Source organism: Olea europaea, unplaced genomic scaffold (genome assembly GCF_002742605.1).
Source record: "Olea europaea var. sylvestris unplaced genomic scaffold, O_europaea_v1 scaffold1023, whole genome shotgun sequence".
In the NCBI taxonomy this organism is placed as follows: Eukaryota; Viridiplantae; Streptophyta; class Magnoliopsida; order Lamiales; family Oleaceae; genus Olea; species Olea europaea.
In genome coordinates, this window is record NW_019227558.1 from 344,177 (window position 1) to 366,953 (window position 22,777).

At 40.6% G+C, this 22,777-nt stretch overlaps 2 protein-coding genes across 2 annotated transcripts; one reads left to right on the forward strand and one right to left on the reverse strand.

The window, feature by feature from the left end:
* The first annotated feature begins 1,797 nt into the window (after window positions 1-1,797).
* LOC111372709 (zinc finger BED domain-containing protein RICESLEEPER 1-like) lies at window positions 1,798-3,273 on the forward strand. The gene has a single exon (XM_022995098.1). The coding sequence runs from the start codon at window positions 1,798-1,800 to the stop codon at window positions 3,271-3,273; it is 1,476 nt and encodes a 491-aa protein (XP_022850866.1).
* Window positions 3,274-17,293: 14,020 nt separating this feature from the next.
* On the reverse strand, window positions 17,294-22,416 carry LOC111372743 (protein LIGHT-DEPENDENT SHORT HYPOCOTYLS 10-like). The gene is made up of 2 exons (XM_022995135.1): window positions 21,643-22,416; window positions 17,294-17,628 (listed from the first exon to the last, which is right to left on the reverse strand). The coding sequence occupies exon 1, from the start codon at window positions 22,235-22,237 to the stop codon at window positions 21,671-21,673; it is 567 nt and encodes a 188-aa protein (XP_022850903.1). The 5' UTR covers window positions 22,238-22,416; the 3' UTR covers window positions 17,294-17,628; window positions 21,643-21,670.
* Between the last annotated feature and the right edge of the window lie 361 nt (window positions 22,417-22,777).

A 22,777-nucleotide genomic window follows, 5' to 3' on the forward strand; every position in this document is an offset into this window, starting at 1 on the left:
TTACAAATTAGGCAAATTATAAACACAAAATCTTTTTATTCTTTCTCCATATTACAATAAAATCTATATCTTCTGCAAATTATTTTCCTCTTATGTTCTTGTGATTTTTACTTCACATAATTGTCTTAATCTCTTATCTTTTCATAACAAATTGATATCGGAACTGTTCCGTTTTCAATAAAGTAGTTTTAAATTTGGTCTGATTCATAATAATGCTAGTGATTTCAATTGTTGTTCATGATAACTCTTCTAAAAACACACTTCGATTTTGGGACATAATAATGAGAAAAGGCCGATTTTGGTCCAATTCTCGGTTCTACTATGAGAACCGACGGTTCTCATGATTTATTTATTTTTTGATTAAATTATTGTCCCTTATGACACGGCAATGAAACTTTCCTTCATTTTAGAGACTCGTCAGTTTCCTTGTTCCTCTTGGATTTTTTCTCTTTTTAATTCTTATAATTGTTTGATTGATTGATTATTTTCCTGCATTAAATTTCCTTATTCTATTTGATTGCTTTCCTTCATCAAATTTTCTTGTTTCTCCAAAGTCGATCGGATTCGGCCTTCAACATTTGAAGATTATTGAAGTCTTGAAGATAACCCGGTAATGTACTAATTTTGTATTTTTTTTTTTGGCATAATACCTCATTATTTGTTGATTTTCAACTTGTACCCTTTGTATTTATATTTTTTTCGATCTTTTATTGGCTAGGCTGGGAGTGAAATTGTTAAATAAGGGTAAATTTAATAAATGATTGGCTATGCTGGGATTGTGATTTTCTAGTGCGGGACGACGGGAGTGGGAGAGGGAGAACTAGAGAAGAAGGGTGAGGGGTCATATTGAGAAATTCATTTATAAAAGTATTTATAATTTTTTCCGATCAATTCATGAAATGTTTATTGAATAAGCAACTCATTGATTTGGTTGTTGGGTCTCTTCAATAATTCAATTATTGTTTTAAGTTTCTCAGGAACTTGAAAGATCTTAAATCTGACTGAATTAACTTTGATATGAGCAGAAGATTCAAACATCAATGCGGTTGGATTGGATGAATGGTATTGATTTTATTTATTTGTGAAATCATATATGTAAATTTGCATAATCTTTGTTGAGTTTTTCTTTTGATGTAGGCTTATCAGTCATTAATTCTATGAAACTAAGCTCAAATCCAGCAAAAGTTGGATTAATCGTTGTTTGAAGTTTAATTGGGATTGGGGGGGTCAACTTGCCCATCTGGAGAGAGGGGAAATCGAGTTGTTTTACTTTTTTTTTTTCATTAACTATAATAATCTAGTTTTAGTAATATAAAAAATTGAATTGGAGTGTACTGTTTTGTGTGTGTAAATAAAATGTTTAGCTAGAATTTAAGCTTTCCTTTCATGAAGGAAAACCACAAAACGGGATGTCCTTGACAAGACCTTTCTTTTTATTAGCTTCTTTTAGTGTATCTGCGCACATTTGTGAGTGTGAATTAAATATTTGTATACATGATAGTTTTCCCATATTCAATCTAATTTTCAAAATCTATTATGGTTATTGATTTTAGTGAATCTGTAACATTGTTACAATGCCAGGGTTCATGAGTAGGCAAACACTCCACTTAAATGGCTTTTCCTCATTCTCATCCACTTATACGTTTCTCTATTCATTCTGTGTTATTGTTGATTCCATAAGTTTATTTCATATTTTCATGTGATTTGTATATTGTAGATAAATATCTAGATGACTGAAGATAAAAATAATAATAATAATAATAATAATAATAATAATAATAATAATAAAATCAAAGTATGAGATCAGAAGTATGGTCACATTTGACTAAGATACAAAGGGGGAAAAAGGTAAAATGTAATTACTGTGAAAAGTCTTATGCTTGTGATTCCAATAAGACTAGTACTTCTGGCTTGTGGAAACACTTTAAAAATTGCCAAGCAAATAAGAGTATCAAAATAGATGAAAGACAAAAGGTACTAGCAAGACAATTAAATGACAATGATGGTGGTGATGGTGGCATTGCCAATATTACTGTTTTGGTGTTTAACAAAGAAGCATGTAGGAGGGCAATGGGGAAAATGATTATTGTTGATGAATTGCCATTTAGCTTCATTGAAGGTGTCGGGTTTAGAAAATTCATGAGATATGCTTGCCCTAAGTTTGATATTCCATCTTGTAGAACAGTCGCAATGGATATATTGAAACTTTATAGTGACGAAAAGGAAATATTGAAAGGTAAACTTATTTCTAATAAGCATAGGGTGTGCCTTACAACAGATTGTTGGACATCAATACAAAATATTAGTTACATGGTTATCATGGCCCATTTTATTGACAAAAATTGGGTAATGTATAAGAAGATATTGAATTTTTCGATGGTTCCAAACCATAAAGGGGAAACAATTAGAAAACTTATTGAAACGTGTTTGCTTGATTGGGGAATAGAGCATGTGTCCACAATTACTATTGATAATGCAAGTGCAAATGATGGGGCTATTGTCTATATAAAAAAGGTGTTAAAGAATTGGAAGGTTGATGGGATGGTTTTAGGTGGTTCTTTTATGCACGTAAGGTGTTTTGCACATATAGTGAATTTAATAGTAAATGATGGGTTGAAAGAGTTTAATGTGGCAATTGCAAGTATTAGAAATGCTGTGAAATATTTTCGATCATCCCCTTCGAGATTAGCGAAATTCAAGATTTGCATAGAGAGGGAGAAAATTGAATGCAAAAAATTGGCTATATTAGATGTACCTACTAGGTGGAATGCGACATACTTGATGTTAAATAGTGCGCTTAAATTTGAGAAAGCATTTGATCGCATGGCAGAGGAAGATGGTTTTTATTGCAAATATTTTGTTGAACGTGAGAACGGGAAAGAAAGAGAAGGTCCACCTACTACAGAAGATTGGGAAAAAGGAAGGAAGTTTGTTAAGTTTTTGAAAACCTTTTATGAAACCACTTTAAAATTTAGTGCATCTTCGAGTGTGACCTCGAATTTATACTTTCAGCACTTGTTGAAAATATTTAGTGATAGGCAAGATCCTATATTAAGTGATATGGCAAAAAACATGAAGACCAAATTTGATAAGTATTGGGGCAGTGTTGAGAAAATGAACAAAATACTGATAGTAGCCACAGTGCTTGATCCTCGGCATAAGTTGGAGTTTGTGGGTTGTATTGGCCGCTTGTATGACAATATCTTGGTTGAATCGACAAAAGATGAAATCAAGAATTTATTATATGAGTTGTATAATCAATACAAGGGATGACATAATGCATCTATTTAAGGAGATGGTGGTATTTGTGACTTCAATGACAGTTTAGTGGAGGTAGCTACAGATGATGATTGGGATGAGTCCAACAATTTTGATTTTGGGTACAAAAATTGAAAAGTAGCCACACTGATTTGCTAGGAAAAGACGAGATTCAGAGATACCTAATGGAACCCACTGAGGACTCTACTAATCCAAATTTTGACATTTTGACTTGGTGGAAGTCAAATTGTCCAAGATATAAAATTTTGTTCGAGATTGCAAGGGACGTACTTGCAATTCCTATTTCTACAATTGCTTCGGAGTCAGCATTTAGTACTGGAGGGCATGTTCTTGATTCATTTAGAAGTTCTCTAACACCTAAAATAGTTGATGCTTTAATTTGTACACAAAACTGGCCACATTCTACACTTTTGGGAGACTAACTTTATGGAGCAGGTGTTGAAGAGATAGAGTTTCATGAAAAATTGATTCCATTGGAAACTGGTAATTAGAATATCATTTTTTCTTCAAGCTTATTAGATTGTATATTTGTTTTTATTTATGTTTCTTTTAATAGAGAATTTGAGATTTTGTAAGTTTCAATATAATGTAGAGCTAGTTAAGAAACATACTCACATGAAGGATGATTCAATGGTTGTGGAACTTGACTGATGATCTAAAGGTAAGTATGGCCACAATCATATTTTATATGTAATTTCCCACATGTTTGTTATATTAACTTTAACTTTTGTGACATAGAATCAATGCAAGAGGATTGATTGATTCTTTAAAAGGATTGATGCAGATAGCTTGGAGAAGACATTGACCAAATAGTTCTTAAGTTCAATTTTTTTATGATAGATTGTTAATTTTTTATTGCAATATGGAATTCAGACATTGGAATTGTTAACTTATTGTTCGAAATTTAGACCCATGTAACATTATTCACGAGGAAACTTGAAATTTGAAATCATTTTTAGTGAAAATTTGTTACTTCAAGGTACTTAATAGAAATTTCTGTTTAATGGAAGTTTGTTTAATCGTTAGAGTACTATGCAGTTTATATAGGTTGATGATTGCTTGATGATAGTAACTTATATTATTTCGATATTGTTTTTCAATTTGTATACTTAATTTTCTTTTAATCTTTGTATAATATGTTCAGTTCTTCTATATTTAGTTAAAAGTATTGCATTGGTAACATCTCCAGATTTTTTTATTAGTGAACATTATGTTTTGACCTTTTTAATGCAAAGAACCAGACCGGACTGAATCAAAATCGGTTGGTTCAGTTCCGGTTCAGCTCCTAAGTTGGTTATGAAACCAATGGTTTCATTTCTCAAATTTTCATTGGTATTCGGTTCGGCCCGGTTCCAACCGGACCGCTCCCACTTTTAATTTTAGGACTAGAAAACTTAAGAAATAGTAGTTCATATCATTGTAGGTACGAGTCTTGAACCAGAGTTTTATGAAAAGGGAAAAACGCTTTGCAAACTGTTCGACAAAAGTTTTATGGTCTCATGGGAAGGCACGGCTAGTCTGGTAATATAGACTGGCCATGCATTGTCATGCAGGGGCCACTTCAAAACCCGAAAAAATCCAATTTTTCACTTCTAGTTTTGTATGATCACTTTTCTTGAGTCATTTGCTCGCAGTGGAATACGGATGTTTACAGCCTTTCATGTTGGATTCTGCTCATAAAGATGCCAATTTTCGGTCGGATTGAGGCTTTTCAAATTGTACTCTACTAAGTAGAAGAGTGAATGACATTGAAAATGGGGGACAATACGTGTCACGCTCTGATTATATACGCCTCGGATACCGAAGTGATCCGAGGCCGAGATCAAGTGGACCCCTCGCAGCACCAATTATACCGACCTAAAAGCAACCCTTCTGAAACTTCTCCGAAGTGATATAGCGATTCCTACTACTAGTCTGCCGAAGCATCTCACGTCCGAGGTCGAGATCAAGTGGACCCCGGTTAGAAGATCAGCCGCCAATTTGAGATTTGTCCTACACCTAAGGCTTAAATTGATTTGACGTCTCCATGAGGCTAGTTGATGTGACTTATCAACTTTACGTCAATTCAACTCAGAGGAAACAAACTGTCTGCCCACTCTACAAACGCGGCTGATTGACGCCTATGAGCAGACGCTTCATACCGTCAGATATATACACGCGTCCCACATCCAACAGTTCATACCACCTATAAATACCCAAGGTTTGGCAAGAGGCAAAGGTAATGAAACTCTTAATACACAGCATTCCATAACAAGTTTATATATTTGCCTCCCCCTTTATTGATCGATTTGTATAGTCTCTGGGTACTGTTCCGATCACCCAAACCTGACTTGACCGTCGGAGTGTATACGGCCGCCACCACCCCCGTTGGTTCCGGCCATGTGCGCCTGACTATTTGTTGATTGTGTGTAGGGAGGAATATGTAGAGCAGCTTTCAATTGGCCATGTGGAAGGACCAATTTTCGAGGTCAACAGATTGGCGCCGTCTGTGGGAAGCACTCCCCATTCGAAATTTTGCGTTCTCCATTGGAGAAGATACCGGGAAACCGGCGACTAACCCTGAAAAGGGGGCATTCTTGAAAAAGAACAAAGTCGAGTTACAATCCAAGTTCTTACTACCCTTGAAAAAAGAGGTAGGATGAGCTACAGCCATGAAGACGACAATCCCATAAGAGAGGCCTTTGAAGAAGAGGTACTCCATAACAATGTTACTCATCAGAGCCCGCATCACCGGCATCGCCGAGGCGGAAGAACAGCCATACTCACTGAAGGAATGGCTCAGATAGCTGCGGGTATGAGAGACATAGCAACTCCAAATATGGCTATGCAGGAACTCCTCATGCAAGCTCAGGGACGCCAGAGCTATCAAAGGCCCCAAGGATCTTATCCGGTGCAGGAAATCCCTTTATCCCACTCTCGGGGCCACATGAGTCGGCACACAGAATGCCTCCTCGACAGAGAGATGAACGCTGAAGCAACATCTTATGTGCAAGGGAGTCATCCATCAGAACCACCCTTGGGGGACAACTTTCCTCAAGAACACGACGACCAAAGGTCGGTAAGCGTCTTCGACTGGATAGGGGAGGATCCTAGCAATAGGGTCCGCCCAACAAGAGGATCAGTTCGTCCAGATTGCGAACAAGAGCATGTTCTCCCTCCTCCTCCTAGAAATAGGAGGGAGAGGAGAAACCTAGTCGATTGGAGGAGTCGAGGAGAAGCACCTCCACTGCCCCAGGACATCCAAGATGATGAAGGGTCAGAGGGGCCCTATCGATCTTATGAGATTGACGACGATGACGATAACCTCCCTTTCTCAAGGGAGATTCGAAGCTTCCCAATGCCAGCTAACTTCATGCCCCCTAAGATTCCCAAGTATGAGGGAAAGAGGGATCTGGAGAAGCACCTCACAAAGTATATGACACAAATGAGCCTTAGAGGAGCCTTGCCTGCTCTAAAATGCAGAGCCTTCCATTTAACACTAGGTGGAGCCGCCGAGGTATGGTACAGCAGGCTTCCTCCCCTAAGCATCCGAAGTTGGCCAGACTTGAAGAAAGCATTTTTAAACCAGTAACTCTCACGCAGGGAAGGAGAGGCGCCAATTCAACGCCTGCAAGACATGAGGCAGGCCCCTGGAGAGACGCTAAAAAACTATCTCGCCAGGTTTACAGACGAAATTACTTACTACGAACAGGTCACTGACAGGGAAGCCCTTTCAGCCCTGAAAGGTAGGCTCAACATGAACACTTTGTTTTGGAGGGACGTGCGCAGCAAGAATCCCTCCACATACGACAAGCTGGTGGAAATGATGAGAGTGGAAATTGTTAGTGAAGAAATAATTGATCATCGCAACCGTGCCACGCAGGGGCTCCCTCCTCCTCAGAGGCAGGTAGGTAGAGGCCCCACAACACCTTGTTACTCAGCAATGGACCCAAGCAGGGCATATCATAGCTCCCACATCTGGACAGGCCCTAGCTTCCGCCACATTGAATGCAGTGCCGGTGTTGGCATTTGATAATGCCCCTACTGAGGCGGGACCATCTGGAAGAACCGATAACAATAAGAAGAAGAAAAAGAGGCCAAACAGACCCTTGGCAAGAGCAAGGTTTTTTACATTCCATCAACTATACGGACATGACACCAGCGAGTGTCGTGATGCCAATCGGCGCCCTGATCGAAGCAACCCTCACACTTCCAGCAGAAATGAACACCCTCGCAGATTCACCTCCCCGAGGAGGAGAGAGAGAGGTCACCAGGAATAATCTCCTCGTAGAAGAGAATCGAGGAACCGAGGCCAATCCAGGCAGGGGAACCAAGCCCAATTTTCGGGAGGCCAGGTCATCAGGAAAATTGATACCATCATTGGGGCACCCCACCTCGGTGGCAACACAAGGAATGCCCAGAGAAATTACACAAGAGAAGCTAAGGATCCCCCGATGATCACTTACATTGTTGACGAATAGAAATCAGCAAACAAGATGGCCCCGATCACCTTCTACCAGGAAGACTCAGAGAGAGTTCACCACCCCCATTGCGATGCTTTGGTTGTAAGAGCCATAGTAGCTAGAAACGGATTAAAACGCATGCTCGTTGACAATGGCAGTTTCGTGAACATATTGTTCGGCTCCACTTTTGACAAAATGCAAATTGAACATGGGTTGATTCCCATGACCGACTCACTATTCGGATTCACTGGGGACAGCATCATCCCACGAGGGCGGATCACCCTGCCTGTGGAAATGGGTTCAGCACCCCTAGTCGCCCAACATTTCATGGAATTTCTGATGGTAGATCATAGATTGGCTTATCATGAAGTATTGAGCAGACCCGCCCTGAAAGATCTTTGGGCTGTGACGTCCATTCACTATTTGTGCATGAAATTTCCAACCGAACATGGGATTACAATAGTCCGGGACGATTAGATGGGCTCCAGGGCATGCTACCTAAACTCACTGTGCAAATTCGAGCCCCGAACTGTTAATGTAATCCTAGCCGGGTACGTCGAGGTACCCGCTGAAGTTGGTACGGACGTGAAAATGCTCGACGCCCCTGAATAAGGGCATACCTCTGAACAAGAGGAAGACGTCGACATGGAAGAGGCCCCTGAACAAGGACACCCTCTTGATGAGTTAGACCCCCGAATCATCGATTATGAACCAAATGCGACCCCCATGGAAGAATTGGAAACTTTCCTCGTCAACCCGGAAGACCCCAATCAAGTCTTGCGTATAGGGAAGTCATTATCACCCGAAGCAAAAACTGAGATGATACATTTTCTGAAAGGAAACCTGGATGTCTTCGCATGGAAACATGAAGATATGGTGGGAATAGATCCTAGGATTAGTTGCCATCACCTTAACATCAACCCCTCCTATGCTCTCCATAGACAGAAGAGGCGCACCCTGAACCCGGAACGGTACGAGGCACTGAAAGACGAAGTAAGCAAACTTAGCTACAGTGGTTTCATCAGAGAGGCCATATATCCGAGGTGGATATCCAACCCGATTCTGGTGAAAAAGTCCAGCGGGAAGTGGAGGGTATGTGTGGACTTCACAAACCTAAATAAGGCGTGCCCCAAAGACAGCTTCCCACTTTCGAGAATTGATCAATTTGTGGACTCTACTGCTGGGCATGAACTACTGAGTTTAATGGATGCATACTCAGGGTACAACGAGATACCCATGTTCCGACCTGATGAGGAAGCTACATCATTCATTACGAACAGGGGCTTGTTTGCTACAATGTTATGCTCTTCGGATTGAAAAATGCCGGGGCCACATACCAGAGGTTAGTCAACATGATGTTTGCCGAACTCATTGGCAAAACCATGGAAGTTTACGTAGACGACATGTTGGTCAAAAGCCTCCAGGCAACCGAACAAGTGAGTCACATTGACCAAACCTTCCAGATACTCAGAAAGTATAATATGAAATTGAATCCCCTCAAGTGAACTTTTGGAGTGGCATTAGGTCAGTTCCTGGGATATATCGTAAATCAAAGAGGAATTAAGGTAAATCCGGTAAAGGTAACGGCCTTACTAGAAATGAGGTCACCTCAGAAACCGAAGGAGGTCCAAAGTCTCAATGGTCGGATAGCCGCACTCAGCCGCTTCATCTCCAGAGCCATTGATAAAAGCTTCCCTTTCTTCAATGTATTGAAGCAGGGAAAGAAATTCTAATGGACTTCAGAGTGTGAAGAAGCCTTCGAAGCTCTGAAGAAGCACCTCGGGGAAGCATCCCTCTTGTCGAAACCTCAACCGAATGAATCTCTATTACTGTATCTAGCAATTTCGGACGTGGCAGTCAGTGCAGTCCTAATCAGGGAAGAAAATAAGCGTCAATTACCAGTGTACTACATCAGCAAAGCACTTCTCCCAGCTGAAACACGCTACCCAGACATGGAAAAATTGGCACTTGCACTTATCACAACCTCAAAAAAGTTGAGGCCATATTTCCAAGCCCACTCAATACAAGTTCTCACCAATTTTCCTTTAAAGCAGGTAATGCAGAAAACAGAAGCGTCGGGACGCCTGCTGAAATGGGCCATCGAGCTCAGCGAGTTCGATCTAACGTTCCGACCTAGACACGCCATCAAGGGCCAGGCTCTTGCTGATTTTATGGTTGAGTTTACCAAAGCCCCAAAAATGGAGGCTATAATGGAACCAGCCAAGCCCCCCACATGGAAATTATTCGTAGATGGGTCCTCAGGAGAGGCTGGCACAGGGGCAGGGATCGTGTTGGAGAGCCTGGAAGGCCATAAGCTAAATTGTACGGTAAGGTTCGGCTTCAAAGCCTCGAGCAACGCAGCCGAATACGAGGCCCTTCTGGCAGGTCTAAGGCTCGCTAAGGAAATGTGGCTCAGGAAGCTCCTAGCAAGCAGTGACTCTCAGCTCGTAGTAAATCAGGTAAACGGGAATTTCACAGCCAAAGATGGTAACATGCTTGCGTACTTGAAGTTGGTTCTGAACATAATTCCCCATTTTGAAAGGTTCGAACTGACTCAAGTCCCCCGTCTAGAAAATGCACATGCAGATGCCCTCTCAAAATTAGCCAGCAGCATGGACTCAGAGCTGCTAAACATCGTCCCCATTGAGCACTTATCAAAGCTTTCCACCTCCGAAGGCGAAGAGGTACTGTGGATAGAAGGCACCTCATTATGGATGCAGCCCATAATCACGTACCTGAAGGAACAAACACTGCCTGCTTCCAGAGGCGAAGTGAGGAAACTAAGGAGAAGGGCTGCACACTTCGTCCTGCAAGAAGACACCCTTTACAAGAGAGGCTTCGCTTCGTCCCTTCTTCGATGTGTAGGCGACGAAGAGGCCACATACATACTCAAAGAAATACATGAAGGAATCTGTGAAAATCACTCCGGAGGAATGGCTTTGGCACACAAGTTTCTCCGTCAAGGCTACTTTTGGCCGACTCTGAAAATGGATGCTTGCCAATTTGTCCAGAAATGTGACAAGTGACAGCACTTCTCGAACGTACAAAGACAGCGTGCTCAGAGCCTCTCTGTAGTATCATTCGCCAAGTGGGGCATCAACTTCATTGGTCCACTCCCAAAACGGAGAGGAAGCGCAACTTTCGCCATTGACTACTTCACTAAGTGGGTCGAGGCAGAACCCCTTGCCCGAATTACCGAGGCTAATACTACCAAGTTCGTTTGGAAAAACATCATTTGTAGATTCGGCATCCCCCACTCCATAGTCTCTGATAATGGGCGGCAGTTCGACAATAGGAAGATGCGAGACTTATGCGACGAATTGGGCATAAAGAAGGACTTCTCGACACCTCATCACCTCCAGGCGAATGGGCAAGTTGAAGCAGTGAACAAGACTATCAAGCACACCCTGAAAAGGAAACTGGATACCTCAAAAGGGGACTGGGTTGACGAACTCCCCCACGTCCTCTGGGCTGTCAGGACGACTTGCCGGACTGCAACTGGTGAAACCCCATTTTCCATGACCTACGGAGCCGAGGCAATGAGTCCGATCGAAATTGGGGTCCCATCACATCGACGGATACATTTCAATGAGATCAACAATGACGAGGCCCGAATAAACGAACTACACCTTCTTGAGAAAAAGAGAGATACCTCTCAAATGACCCTGGCAAAATATCATCGAAAGATGACCCGCTTTTACAACTCCAAGGTCAGAAACAGAACTCTCCGCTTGGGCGACCTCATCCTCAGAAGAGTTTTTCAATCTTCAAAACCAACCGGGTCAGGAGTTTTCGGCCCGAACTGGGAAAGCCCTTACTGCATCCGATGGGAATCCCAACCTGGTACCTTCGAAATCAAAGATATGTCAGGAAAGCCGCTGCCTCATAAGTGGAACATCGAACACTTGAGGAAGTACTACCAGTGATGAGATGCGTTCCGATCCGATCTCAATATATTGTAGCGAATCAATTGTCCCGATCTGATCTCAGTTGTAAAATTCCCTAAGTGATGGAATCGCCTTTGTAAAGGGTGGTGTAATTTATCTTAGTAATGAATTTTCAGTTCCAAACCACATCAGTTAGTGAATAGTTTCCTCAGTACTTCAGACGGTTCATTTAAGGGATCCGATCGTCAATTATTAGCTGATTAACATCAAGCAGCTCTTCATGTTTCCCTAATTGGTCTGATCTCGGATTATTAATAAGTTGGCATTAAGAATCGCTTCATACTCGTTTAAGTGTTTAAACTTATGTTAACTTAAGCGGTCCGGTCCACAGTTATTAATTGGTCATTGTCACAAGGCAATTAGTCTAACGTCTGTCGTTCATACAAGTGTAACCAAAGAAAATACAAAGAAGCAGAAGCCCAAATACATAACAAAAATTTCTCATTTCATTTCATAAATTTAAGTACATTGGGGGCCAAAGCCATTACAAAATAACCCTAGTATGTTGGAGGGACTTCAGCACTGGCCTCCTCCTGGGCCTCCAGAGCCTCCTCGACAACCTTATCAGGCCGACCTCCAGTTGGCCCCCCAAACTCTGCCTCTAATGGAGAGATGTCCAGAGTGGAATGCACCTCCTTCAGTTGACCCAGTAAGCTTTGGGCACTCCATGAGGCCTAGAAGTTGGCGAAGTCGTCATACAGGGGATGGTCTTCGAAGTGGTCAATAAAGTTCTGGACTGCCACCTCCCCCGCAGACTTCAATTCCTCCTTCAAAGAGGCAATCTCCTCTGACTGGGCCTCTGTCTGCTGCCTCAGCTCTGCCTTTTCGCTATTGGAGGCCTCCAGAGCATCGGTGGCGAGCTTGTGGTGCTCATTGGCGTGATTAAGTCGTCGAGTCATAGCAGCCACTTGGCATTCCACCTCATAGAGCTCTTTCTTCAGCCGATCCACATCTGCTTGCGCAACAGTAAGCTGGGCCTCAGCAGCTTTCTTCCCCTCCTCTGCCTTTGTGGCTTTGGCCTGGGCCACCCGCACAGCATCCCCATAATGCATCGCCTCCTCGAGGCGCTTCGCGAGGTCCTCCTTCTTAGAGTTCAGATCCTTCACCAAGCTCTCGAGCTGGATGCTTGTGCTTAGGGCCCGAGCCACACAGGCACTGTTCGCAGCCACCAGATCTTCAGCCGTGCAGGAGGCGGTGTGGTCCCTCCACTCTTCTGTCCAATATTTATTGTGGACCACCGCCACCGCAGCTGTTTCGGGAAGAAGAGCCTCCAACACCTCCCTTACGAGCTCCTCAGGATTGGTGCCCAGGAAATCAACCTCCTTAGAGGGACGGGGCCTTTTTCTCCTCGCTGCCCCGGAGTTTGATCAATGGGCACTGCAGCAAGGGGTGCTGTGTCCGGGGCAGCGACAGGCTCAGTCGGAGCGGGGCTTCTCTCCGGGAGGGCCACCCCGTGGGAATGGTGGTCTGCCTCAAAACTGGGGGTGGTCTCGCCATAGTTGGGCGTCTGGGAGGGGCGGCACTCTTCTTGCCCTTCCTTCAGAGGTCAGCCTCCGGGTCCTCCTGAACTTCCTCCTCCGTTGGAGGCTGGAGCCTCTTACTGGCCTCCACCAACTCCTCCATTTGCCTTTTATACGAGGAGGAGGAGGCCTTCAGTGTCCGTGCCTCAGCCATCATTTTCTGGATGGTCTTGAAGTCGGGGCGCACTGGCAGCTTCTTGTTAAAGTTATCTGCAAAGAAACAAATAAGGAATTAGTACAAGTCTAGGGAGTTCGGAATAAAAAGTAAGGACTTCGGTCCTATTACCTTGAGACGCCATTAAATCGTGAGTAATAAAATGGATGTTCTTCCGAATCAGCCTGTGGTAGGACCTCTTCTTCTGAGGCAGCTGATAAATGACACAAATGGTGTCGAAGTCCTCCGTTGATAGCTCACACCGAGGAAGAGAACCTACAAAGGAAACATAACTGTTAGACACAAGTCGAACCGAAGAGAAATAAAAGAAGCAACTACTATACTCACTAAGTGTTGAAAACTTCGTTGGAACTGTAAGAGGCGCTAGGGGGTCCCCCTCCATCGTGTCCCATCGCCCTGCTGCCCAACACCATGAGCTCTTCCATTCTTTGATGGAGCTCGGCAGATCGACCACGAATGGAGTGTGGGAACCCCATAACGTAAGGTAGTACCAACCCCGGGTCTTATCCCCCCCGACAGTAACCTTGGGAATATAGAGGGTCTGAAAAATGGAAAGGGACATCTCCACCCCTAATGACGCCTCTTTCCACAACATTCAGGAGCCCACCATCTAGCTCCAGGAGTTCGGATTGAGCTGCGTCGGGGCTAGCCCATAGGACCTAAGCACCAACCTAAAGAATTGGTGGATAGGCAGCCTAAGTCCTGCCCTAAGGATCGCCTCACTAATGGCCACACAGCTCGGCCTTGGGTAACAGGCTCTCTCTTCCGGCCTGGGGAGGATTAAGTCTACGCTGTCAGGGATCCTATACTCTATCCTAAGTCTACCCAGGTCGGCCTCCCTTAATTTTGATGGGTAGTCCGATGCCCCCCAATGCACAGAGGTATCTGGTGGGCTATCTGGTCGTTTCCATATGTTCTTCCCCCTCCCCTATTATTGCCCCAGCTATTTTTGAGGAGGTCGCCACAATGGGCTCGTCCACCCTCACTATTTCTAAACCCCTCCCTGCACCAGAACTCCCATCCGAGGCCATTTTTTAAAAATTTAAAAGCCTAAATAGGTGCTGAAACTTACGGGTTTGGAGGTTTTCCTAGCCGAATATGGTGTAAGGTCGCCGGAAGCCTAGTTTTTCTCGCCGAAAGTCTAGTTTTTTCTCGCCGAAATTGCTTGCAAAACGCCGAAAATCGCCAAAAATTTGAGAGCAAAGTATAATCTTAGTTTTGCAAGGGTAAAAAGTCTGAGAAAACCCCAGAGTCCTCCTTTTATAGAAAAAACATGTCCGATCTCCACCATTGAATTCAAATGCGATCAATCTAAGCCGTTCGTCGCATCCTCAATCTAGGCCATTGAAATGAAACGCCAGATTTGATCTACGCCCAAGATGTCGCTGTGACTTTCACGCTAACTTGAAACGCGTCACCTCGGTTACAACCAGCCGTCAATAATAATTAGTAGCCGCAGCAGCCTTTTAGGAGAATGGGCATGGCACCCAACTGTCACCTTGAAAACGCGCAACAGTTGTCAAATCATTTGACGTTTGGGTCGCCTCGGATTGAGCTCCTGCTCCAACTTTACAAAGCTTGGACGCACCTGATGCGAAGGTCCTATTGGGTCATCGCCTCGAACGCTGTGTTTCCTCCCATGTTTCACAAAGTTTCAGCCATCTTCCCACGCGTCGACCTTTCGGGTCAGCGCACCGGTGACAGATGAGCTCCTCCTCCAACTTTACAAAGTTTAGACGCACCTGACGCGAAGACCCTTTTGGGACATCGCCTCGGACGCTGCGTTCCCTCCCATGCGTTACAAAGTTTCAGCCCTCCCAACGCGTCGGTCTGTGGGGTCAGCGCACCATATTCACGAAGCTTCGGTGCACCTTACGCGACGTCCCATGCTGCTTGACCACCTCGAACGTTACGCACAATAACGAAGCTTTGACACATCTGCCTATTATCATGACCTCGATTACTGCGACGGATCAACCCCCAAAACTCCCATGACTTGCGATCCGGTCAGGAAAGCAAGTCCACGCATGATATAAATATTCATCCCCGGACTTAGGGGACCACTGTCACGCTCCGATTATATACGCCTCAGATACCAAAGTGATCCGAGGCCGAGATCAAGTGGACCCCCCGCAGCACCATTTATACCGACCTGAAAACGACCCTTCCGAAACTTCTCCGAAGTGATATAGCGATTCCTACTACTGGTCTGCCGAAGCATCTCACCTCCGAGGTCGAGATCAAGTGGACCCCGGTTAGAAGATCCGCCGCCAATTTGAGATTTGTCCTATACCTAAGGCTTAAATTGATTTGACGTCTCCATGAGGCTAGTTGATGTGACTTATCAACTTTACGTTAATTCAACTCAAAGGAAACAAACTGTCCGCCCACTCTACAAACGCGACTGATTGACGCCTATGAGCAGACGCTTTATACCGTCAGATGTATACACGCGTCCCACATCCAACGGTTCATACCACCTATAAATACCCAAAGTTTGGCAAGAGGCAAAGGTAATGAAACTTTTAATACACAGCACTCCATAACAAGTTTATATATTCTCCTCCCCCTTTATTGATCGATTTGTATAGCCCCTGGGTACTGTTCCGATCACCCAAACCTGACTTGACCGTCGGAGTGTATACGGTCGCCACCACCCCCGTTGTTCCGGCCGTGTACGCCTGACTATTTGTTGATTGTGCGCAGGGAGGAATACGTGGAGTAGCTTTCAGTTGGCCACGTGGAAGGACCAATTTCTGAGGTCAACAATACGAACAGTGAAATTAACGATGAGAAAAAGAGTATTACGATTTCTTCTCTTTTTTTTTTTTTGTTTTTCTTTTGGCGGATTATCAATTTGTGCAAACAGGTCAACTTATGGTCGGGTTTCTAGAAGAACTTGGATATATAGGGAAAATGTTTTTAAAAAAATGTAATAATAATAAATTTTCACCTTAAATTATTTACATTATAGCGTATTAAACATGTATCAAGGAATTCATAGCTATTGACATCCAAGGCTAAAGATTTTTAGGCTTAGTAAGTTAGAATATATAAAACAATAAAATATTGATCACGGTTTTATCAGATACTGTATGGATATCCAATACTAAATGTCAAACATGATTAGTACGTACAAGGAAAATCTTAAGTCTTCTTCTTTATTGTTCCGAGCGAGGATATTTAAAACTGAATGTTTTGGGACTTATATGTAACTCGTGAAATCAAGGCGCCGGATGCTACATAGGGTAAAAGTGGCAAGTGGGTGTGTCTTAAATAGGTAAGATTGAATGCAAGTCTTTTTCTGGGTCAAATTTGAAGATTAAGTATTTCTGTTTTATTATCAATATGAGTAACTTTGCTGTTTAAAACATAAACTTGAGAAATTATAGGCTTGTTGAGACTTTAGAGATGGAGATTGCCACTCTCAAGGCTTTAGGATGTGTTTTCTTGTACTTTTCCAGCCTTCTCTCTTGTATTCTTTCAGAACCGGGCTAGATCTACATAAATTTTTTCACAGAAGTGCTCCACAACTCTCACAACAAGGGTGGGTGGGTGAATTTTTTACCAATTTGTTATCACCACATGTAGGCCACTAATGTGAGTTCTCTGGCAGAGTTCTGTACAAGGGGCTTCGGCTACTCTTGCAAGTAAACTTGAGTAAAATGTATTCAGTTGTAGTATATTCTTTTCCTTATATTTGAATATTGCAACTCCACGGAGGTAAGGTTTCCATTCCCCTCGTACTATTTTATCAATATATTAGGGTGAAGGACAATGCACAAAATTGCCATTTTTGTTAAGATAAGTAGGGCTAAAAACCACTATCTTATTTGATTGAACTTCGCCGAAAAAGAAGAAGAATAAAGCAAGAGGCCATGACAATTTCCCATACACTGCAAAGCCAAATGTATTCAAAATCATTTCAAATTAAACGTGAAAATATAGATCATGTATCTATAAAAACTAATAAGTAGTATGTGACCAGAGATATTACATTTTGTTCATGGAAATTGAGTAATGACTTGAAATACGGTAACTGTTTACTGTAATTTACAATATTCTAAGATATAAAAGCATATCTAGGTAGCCTCTTTCTGCGTGTCTTTTTTATCATTATTAATATAATTTTCATATTATAAGTATTAAACATTAACTTAATAATGACTACATTCATGTCTAAACTTGAAATAAAATCAAGTCTTGAAGCAAGGCTTCCTCTGTCCCTCTTCACCTCCAACCCTAGTCACTTGCCAATCTCAATCCTGTAAGAAGAGTTCAAGAATGAAAATAAGTACTTAGAATTTGATATTAAGTGAAAACATCTATAATTATGAATGGAATATTATAGATAAAGAGAAGTAGATCCTTTTATTTAGTTGCGAGTGACATATAAATTACTCGAGCTTTGCAAACTAGTGTACTGGAGAATTGGTACATCCTATATGGGTTTCTCCTTACAGTTAAGAGTTCAGAACACAAAATCCCAGCCTAAATTCATGAATGTCGATACATTCACGGAAAAAAGTTCCCGGGCAGCAATCTTCTATGCTCGTTCCTAGGAAAACTCTGTAAACTTAGCCAATATAAGTCCGAGTGCAAGGAGTTTGTACTATTTCTTTGTTTGGAGCTATGTAAGAGTAATGATCAACAAGCTTGTGTAGGAGATCTTACCAACGTCATAGCTCTAATTTGAGCTCACCGTGTATGTATTCAATGCCCCATTACTGATATCTTGCTATATTAACTGGTGTCATTTAACCTCACAGAGTTAAATCGTTAAAGAGGCATCCTTCGTGAATTTCGAGGATGGTCAAGATGTTAGGGTACAATTTGCAATCAACCCAACCATTTAAAACATAAAACGAACTTTCATTGGACAATGCCAGAATCCACTAAATTTCCCTGGAAGGTCATATATACACATACCTTAGGGAAGAACCACAAAAGTAAAAAATTCATTAGTTGATCTAGAATTGAAAGATAAAAATAACCTTTTTTTAAGACTAAGAGCTCATTTTTAAAATGTTAACCATATTAAGAACAGAATTCAAGCCCTTATAGGTCAGTTAATATTTTTGTACTTAATTGATATGAAATTTATCCTTAACATGTCTACTGATGACTCGTTTGAGAATACAAATCTTGAAATCTAAATGCTTCTTTGAGGTTTAAACGGATCAAATTGCTTATTTGAATTCTAATATCATATTAAGATTTGAAGTCCATCTTGTTTAGAAGAATAAATGAAGCTGTTAATATTTTATAATTTAAACTGTGTGAGTTGCACCCCTTAGCAATACTATAATAAGACTTGATGTTCCATCTTAAGATAGCAATCTTATTAAGAGGAATAGATCAAGCATATATAATAAAAGTCATATGAAATTTTATTAATAGATTTCCTACCACAACAATTTGTAGAAGATACATGTTAGGTTAGTCAAACCACTAGCAAAATTAAAACCTAAATATAATAACTGCAAACAGACACACATGCACTGATGGACACAGATAATGTCCAACAAGAACAATGCATAAAAAGGAGAACCAGATACCCTCTTAGAATAAACAAGAAATTAAATTGATAAATGAGTTCAAGCCATTTCCACTTGGCTTCCCTATATTCCTAGATTTTAATGAAATAAATGTTATCTCAAGGCAATCTAAACAACTTGTATATATATGTTGAACAATGAAATTATTAAAATTATATATTTAAGTCATGATTGGATTTATTTTTCTACCAAAAGTCTGACAAGCGAATAATCTATGGCGATGAGACCAGAACTCAAGACATATGTAGCACAATATTACGAATAAATTCGAGTTTATTTTTCTTTATTTGTCCTATTCATTATTGTTGAATTCAAGATAGCAAACGTGTAAAAAAAGCTTGAGCTTTATATCGATCTTATTGCATCAAATAATTGAGCTCTTAATGGTATAAAGATGCTCTCAAGATATGCAATAATTAAACTAATGATTAGAATTTGTAGGGATAGAGTTATAATCTATTTATATTATAGAACTGAGCCTACTAGTGATTGAGACTATTGTACCATTACATTTTCTAATTGAAATCTTAAGTATTCATGAAGGTACAAAGTATTGCTATTCTAAAATTAAATCTCTTGGTGGAATCTCATCATTAGAAGAATCTATACATGACAAATTTCTAGATTTTGGAAATCTCTATCAAATACCATGATTGGAGAAACAAGGAAGAATTCCTATCAATGCCTTGATTGGAGAATATGATCACAAATTTTAACTGATTATAGATGGAGTAATTAACTCATCAAGCTCTCCATATAATTAAGAAGACAAAGAACTTTGGTGGGACAAAGACACAAGAATGTGATTCATTTTGTTCCTACTGAAGGGTGGATTGGTTCAAGAATAGAGGTTGGTTTTGGGTGGGTGGTTCAAGAGCGTGATCAAGATGATGAAGGAGATACTCATGGTGAACAAGTTTGTCGTGCAGTTCTTCAAACAAAATCAACGAATCCTGACAGAGAATGAAGCAGTACAAAGAGTTCCTTGGGCTAATCACGTCATCTAAAAACTCAAGTTGTTGCACAAGAAACAAATATTCATCTAATCTTGTCTTCAACATGCCTTTCATGTACAGGCCAGATTCATTGTTTGATCAAATTATTGACATAGATACAATTTTCGTAAATGAATAATAACAAGACTTAGAATTGGTTCTTTTACCTGAATGTAGTATCATGTTAACCATCTCATCTAAAAACTTAAATATTAAAAGAAAAATAATTAAATCTTGTATTCAACACTTTGAATGCAAGTTTGAGATATGAGTATTCATCTAGGAATGGTCTTAATGGATATCAAAAAATCCATCAAAGTAAAGTGAGACAATTTGTCCTTGAGATAGATGACAAGAGAAATAAGATTTCTTTTTGCAAAGCGTCGAGCAAAACGGGACTAGCTGTTGGTTGGACCAAGCAAATGATACCAACCCAATCACCATTTTAGACGAGACAAAGATCCCTTCAAGATGAATTAGTCTTGATGGTTCCAAGCAAAATAAGCTGGGATCGACTACAATTACTATATGAAATCTTCTATTTTATCCCTTTCCTCCATACCTATTGATAGGGCATGTGAGGGAACCAACAAGTTAACACAGCAAAATCAATACTATATAGAAGAGGGACTCGAAAATAAACACATTATTCTCCACCCTCCATATGTTCCTCTCCCAATTCTTTTATACTGATATTCTATATTTCATTATCACTTCTTTCGGCCCAATTGAAATCGAATGAATTACATTTGTCTGTAGGTAACAATAAAAGTTATATGTTTTTTTAATGCAAGACACCACTAAATACAGACGTCGGCGAGGACAAACAATTTAGCCATGAACAGAAATCTCGCAAGTCAAATAATTATATACGTACTAGGTACAAGTTCAAGAAATAATTGTCTTGAATTTGATGATGCGTGATTATTTATTGAAGAAGAAGGCTTTTTGTATATATTCTAAATGATTCATAATATTATTCTATTCATTGTGCTAAACAACTTATACCTCAAGTTGTATAAAATTACACAGACAGGATGACACACTACAAAATCATTCATGGGGCACAAAATCTTCCCGAATCCCAAAATAGGACAAGATACAAGTGAAAAGGGAAACATTCTACCAGAGACTAAATAAATAAAATGAGAGCTTTTAAAAATTTTAAATTAACTAAATACATGTGATCTATTTCAAACTGTTTAAACTTTAAGATGAGATGGTTAACATGTTATGAAAGCGATACACTGTATTTATCTTCAAGTATTGCTACTCCCCATTTATGAAAACTATGCACAGTCACACTTTTGATCAAAAAAATGAATTTGATTTAAAATTAGAGGACGTTTAGAAAACAAAATTTATATAAATATAGGTGATCCGTTCTTAAAAGCTTAGGTCGTTAATAGAAAGCTAGAGCGGGAGAGAGAACTAGCTATAAAAACAGTCCTAAATAAGTACTACTAAAACTAGCAGCTGGTTCTATTAAAATTAATCCATGGGATTAGGGTTTTTGGGATGTGGATCTAGGGTTTCTTGGTAGTATATATATAACACAGAATATACGATTGACTTTGTCATGTGGTCCTGATCAAGAAAATCTATTTTGATGTGCCCATCATTTTTAATTTTCATTTTTCCTATGAAATTAACTGTTTCGTATCCTTAAACAGTACAGAAATTTAACAATAAAACCCCACAAACAGGAAAACATAAATTCACTTACCATTTTTCGTCTTCAGACATCATTAAAATCAGCTATCTGGATTATTGCTTGGATTAATGTTTAGCTGCTCCTCTTGTGCCTTGTGTGGATTGATAATTTTCTTCTTTTTCTTCTTCTTCTTGTACGGAATTCCTCTAGCCTTAGCTTGACACTCCTTCACTTTCCTCAGATACATACGGATTGATCCATTCCCAAACGGGTTCGACTCAGGTGATCCGCCGTGTTCTTCGTAAGCGGCTCTTAGCCGTCCGATCAGTGCATCAAGGCTACCCCAAGCTTGCTTAAGAGGACAAGTACAGGGTGCAGGAGGATCAGGTTGTCCAAAAAACACACAACCTTGTAAATGAACTTTAGTTTTCCCAAACTGATCGAGGTACTGGAGAAATTCAAGAACATGGTTGCAATTGCACTGTGAAACTGAAATTGGAGGTCTTTGATTCTTTAAGTACTGTCCAAAAGTGTTCCAATCCCTCCTCTTTTGAGACTCATATCTGCTTAGAGGTGGTGCCGGTGGGGGCTGCTGCTCGCCGCTGGATCTAATCGATCCTTCTGCAACGTCATTGGACATCATCGTTGCAGAAGAATTCATGTTCATATGAAGTCCACCCTAAATTTATAGAGAATAGAACTTCGAAAATTCTAGACAATTTTTGGCAATAAATGGGTTGAAAGAAATGGGGAAGGAACTTGAAAGAAAATGGAATGGTTCAGTGGAGAAAGATGAACATCACATCTTCGGTCTATTGAGGAGACATTTTATGGGCCCTGGGAGGTGCGTCTGTTCCGCCTTTATTTTTTTTCTCTCTCTATATCTATCTATATAGAGATAGATCTCACATGCACTCATTTTAAAATTTCTCTTTTTAATATACTAATTTAGAATTACTTTTTCAAATTACAATCCATTATTTTAAAATGGATCATAAGTACAATTATTACTATGGTCATTAGCATTAGTCAACAATTTATAATTACCCGTGACTTAAGAATAGATGCAACTTCTCTGTTCACACAAATTAGCATGTTTCAAAGAGATTCACAAAGGTTTCTTGCTTCATGTTTAGCTAAAGTTATAATTTCATTATAATTTTGCAATAAATTCAAAAATTAATATTAATCAATACATTCATAACAA

What these genes read in the sequence shown, in the direction of transcription:
- LOC111372709 (XM_022995098.1), top strand. Translation starts at nt 1,798, where the DNA reads ATGAGATCAGAAGTATGGTCACATTTGACTAAGATACAAAGGGGGAAA.
- LOC111372743 (XM_022995135.1), bottom strand. Translation starts at nt 22,237, where the DNA reads ATGAACATGAATTCTTCTGCAACGATGATGTCCAATGACGTTGCAGAA.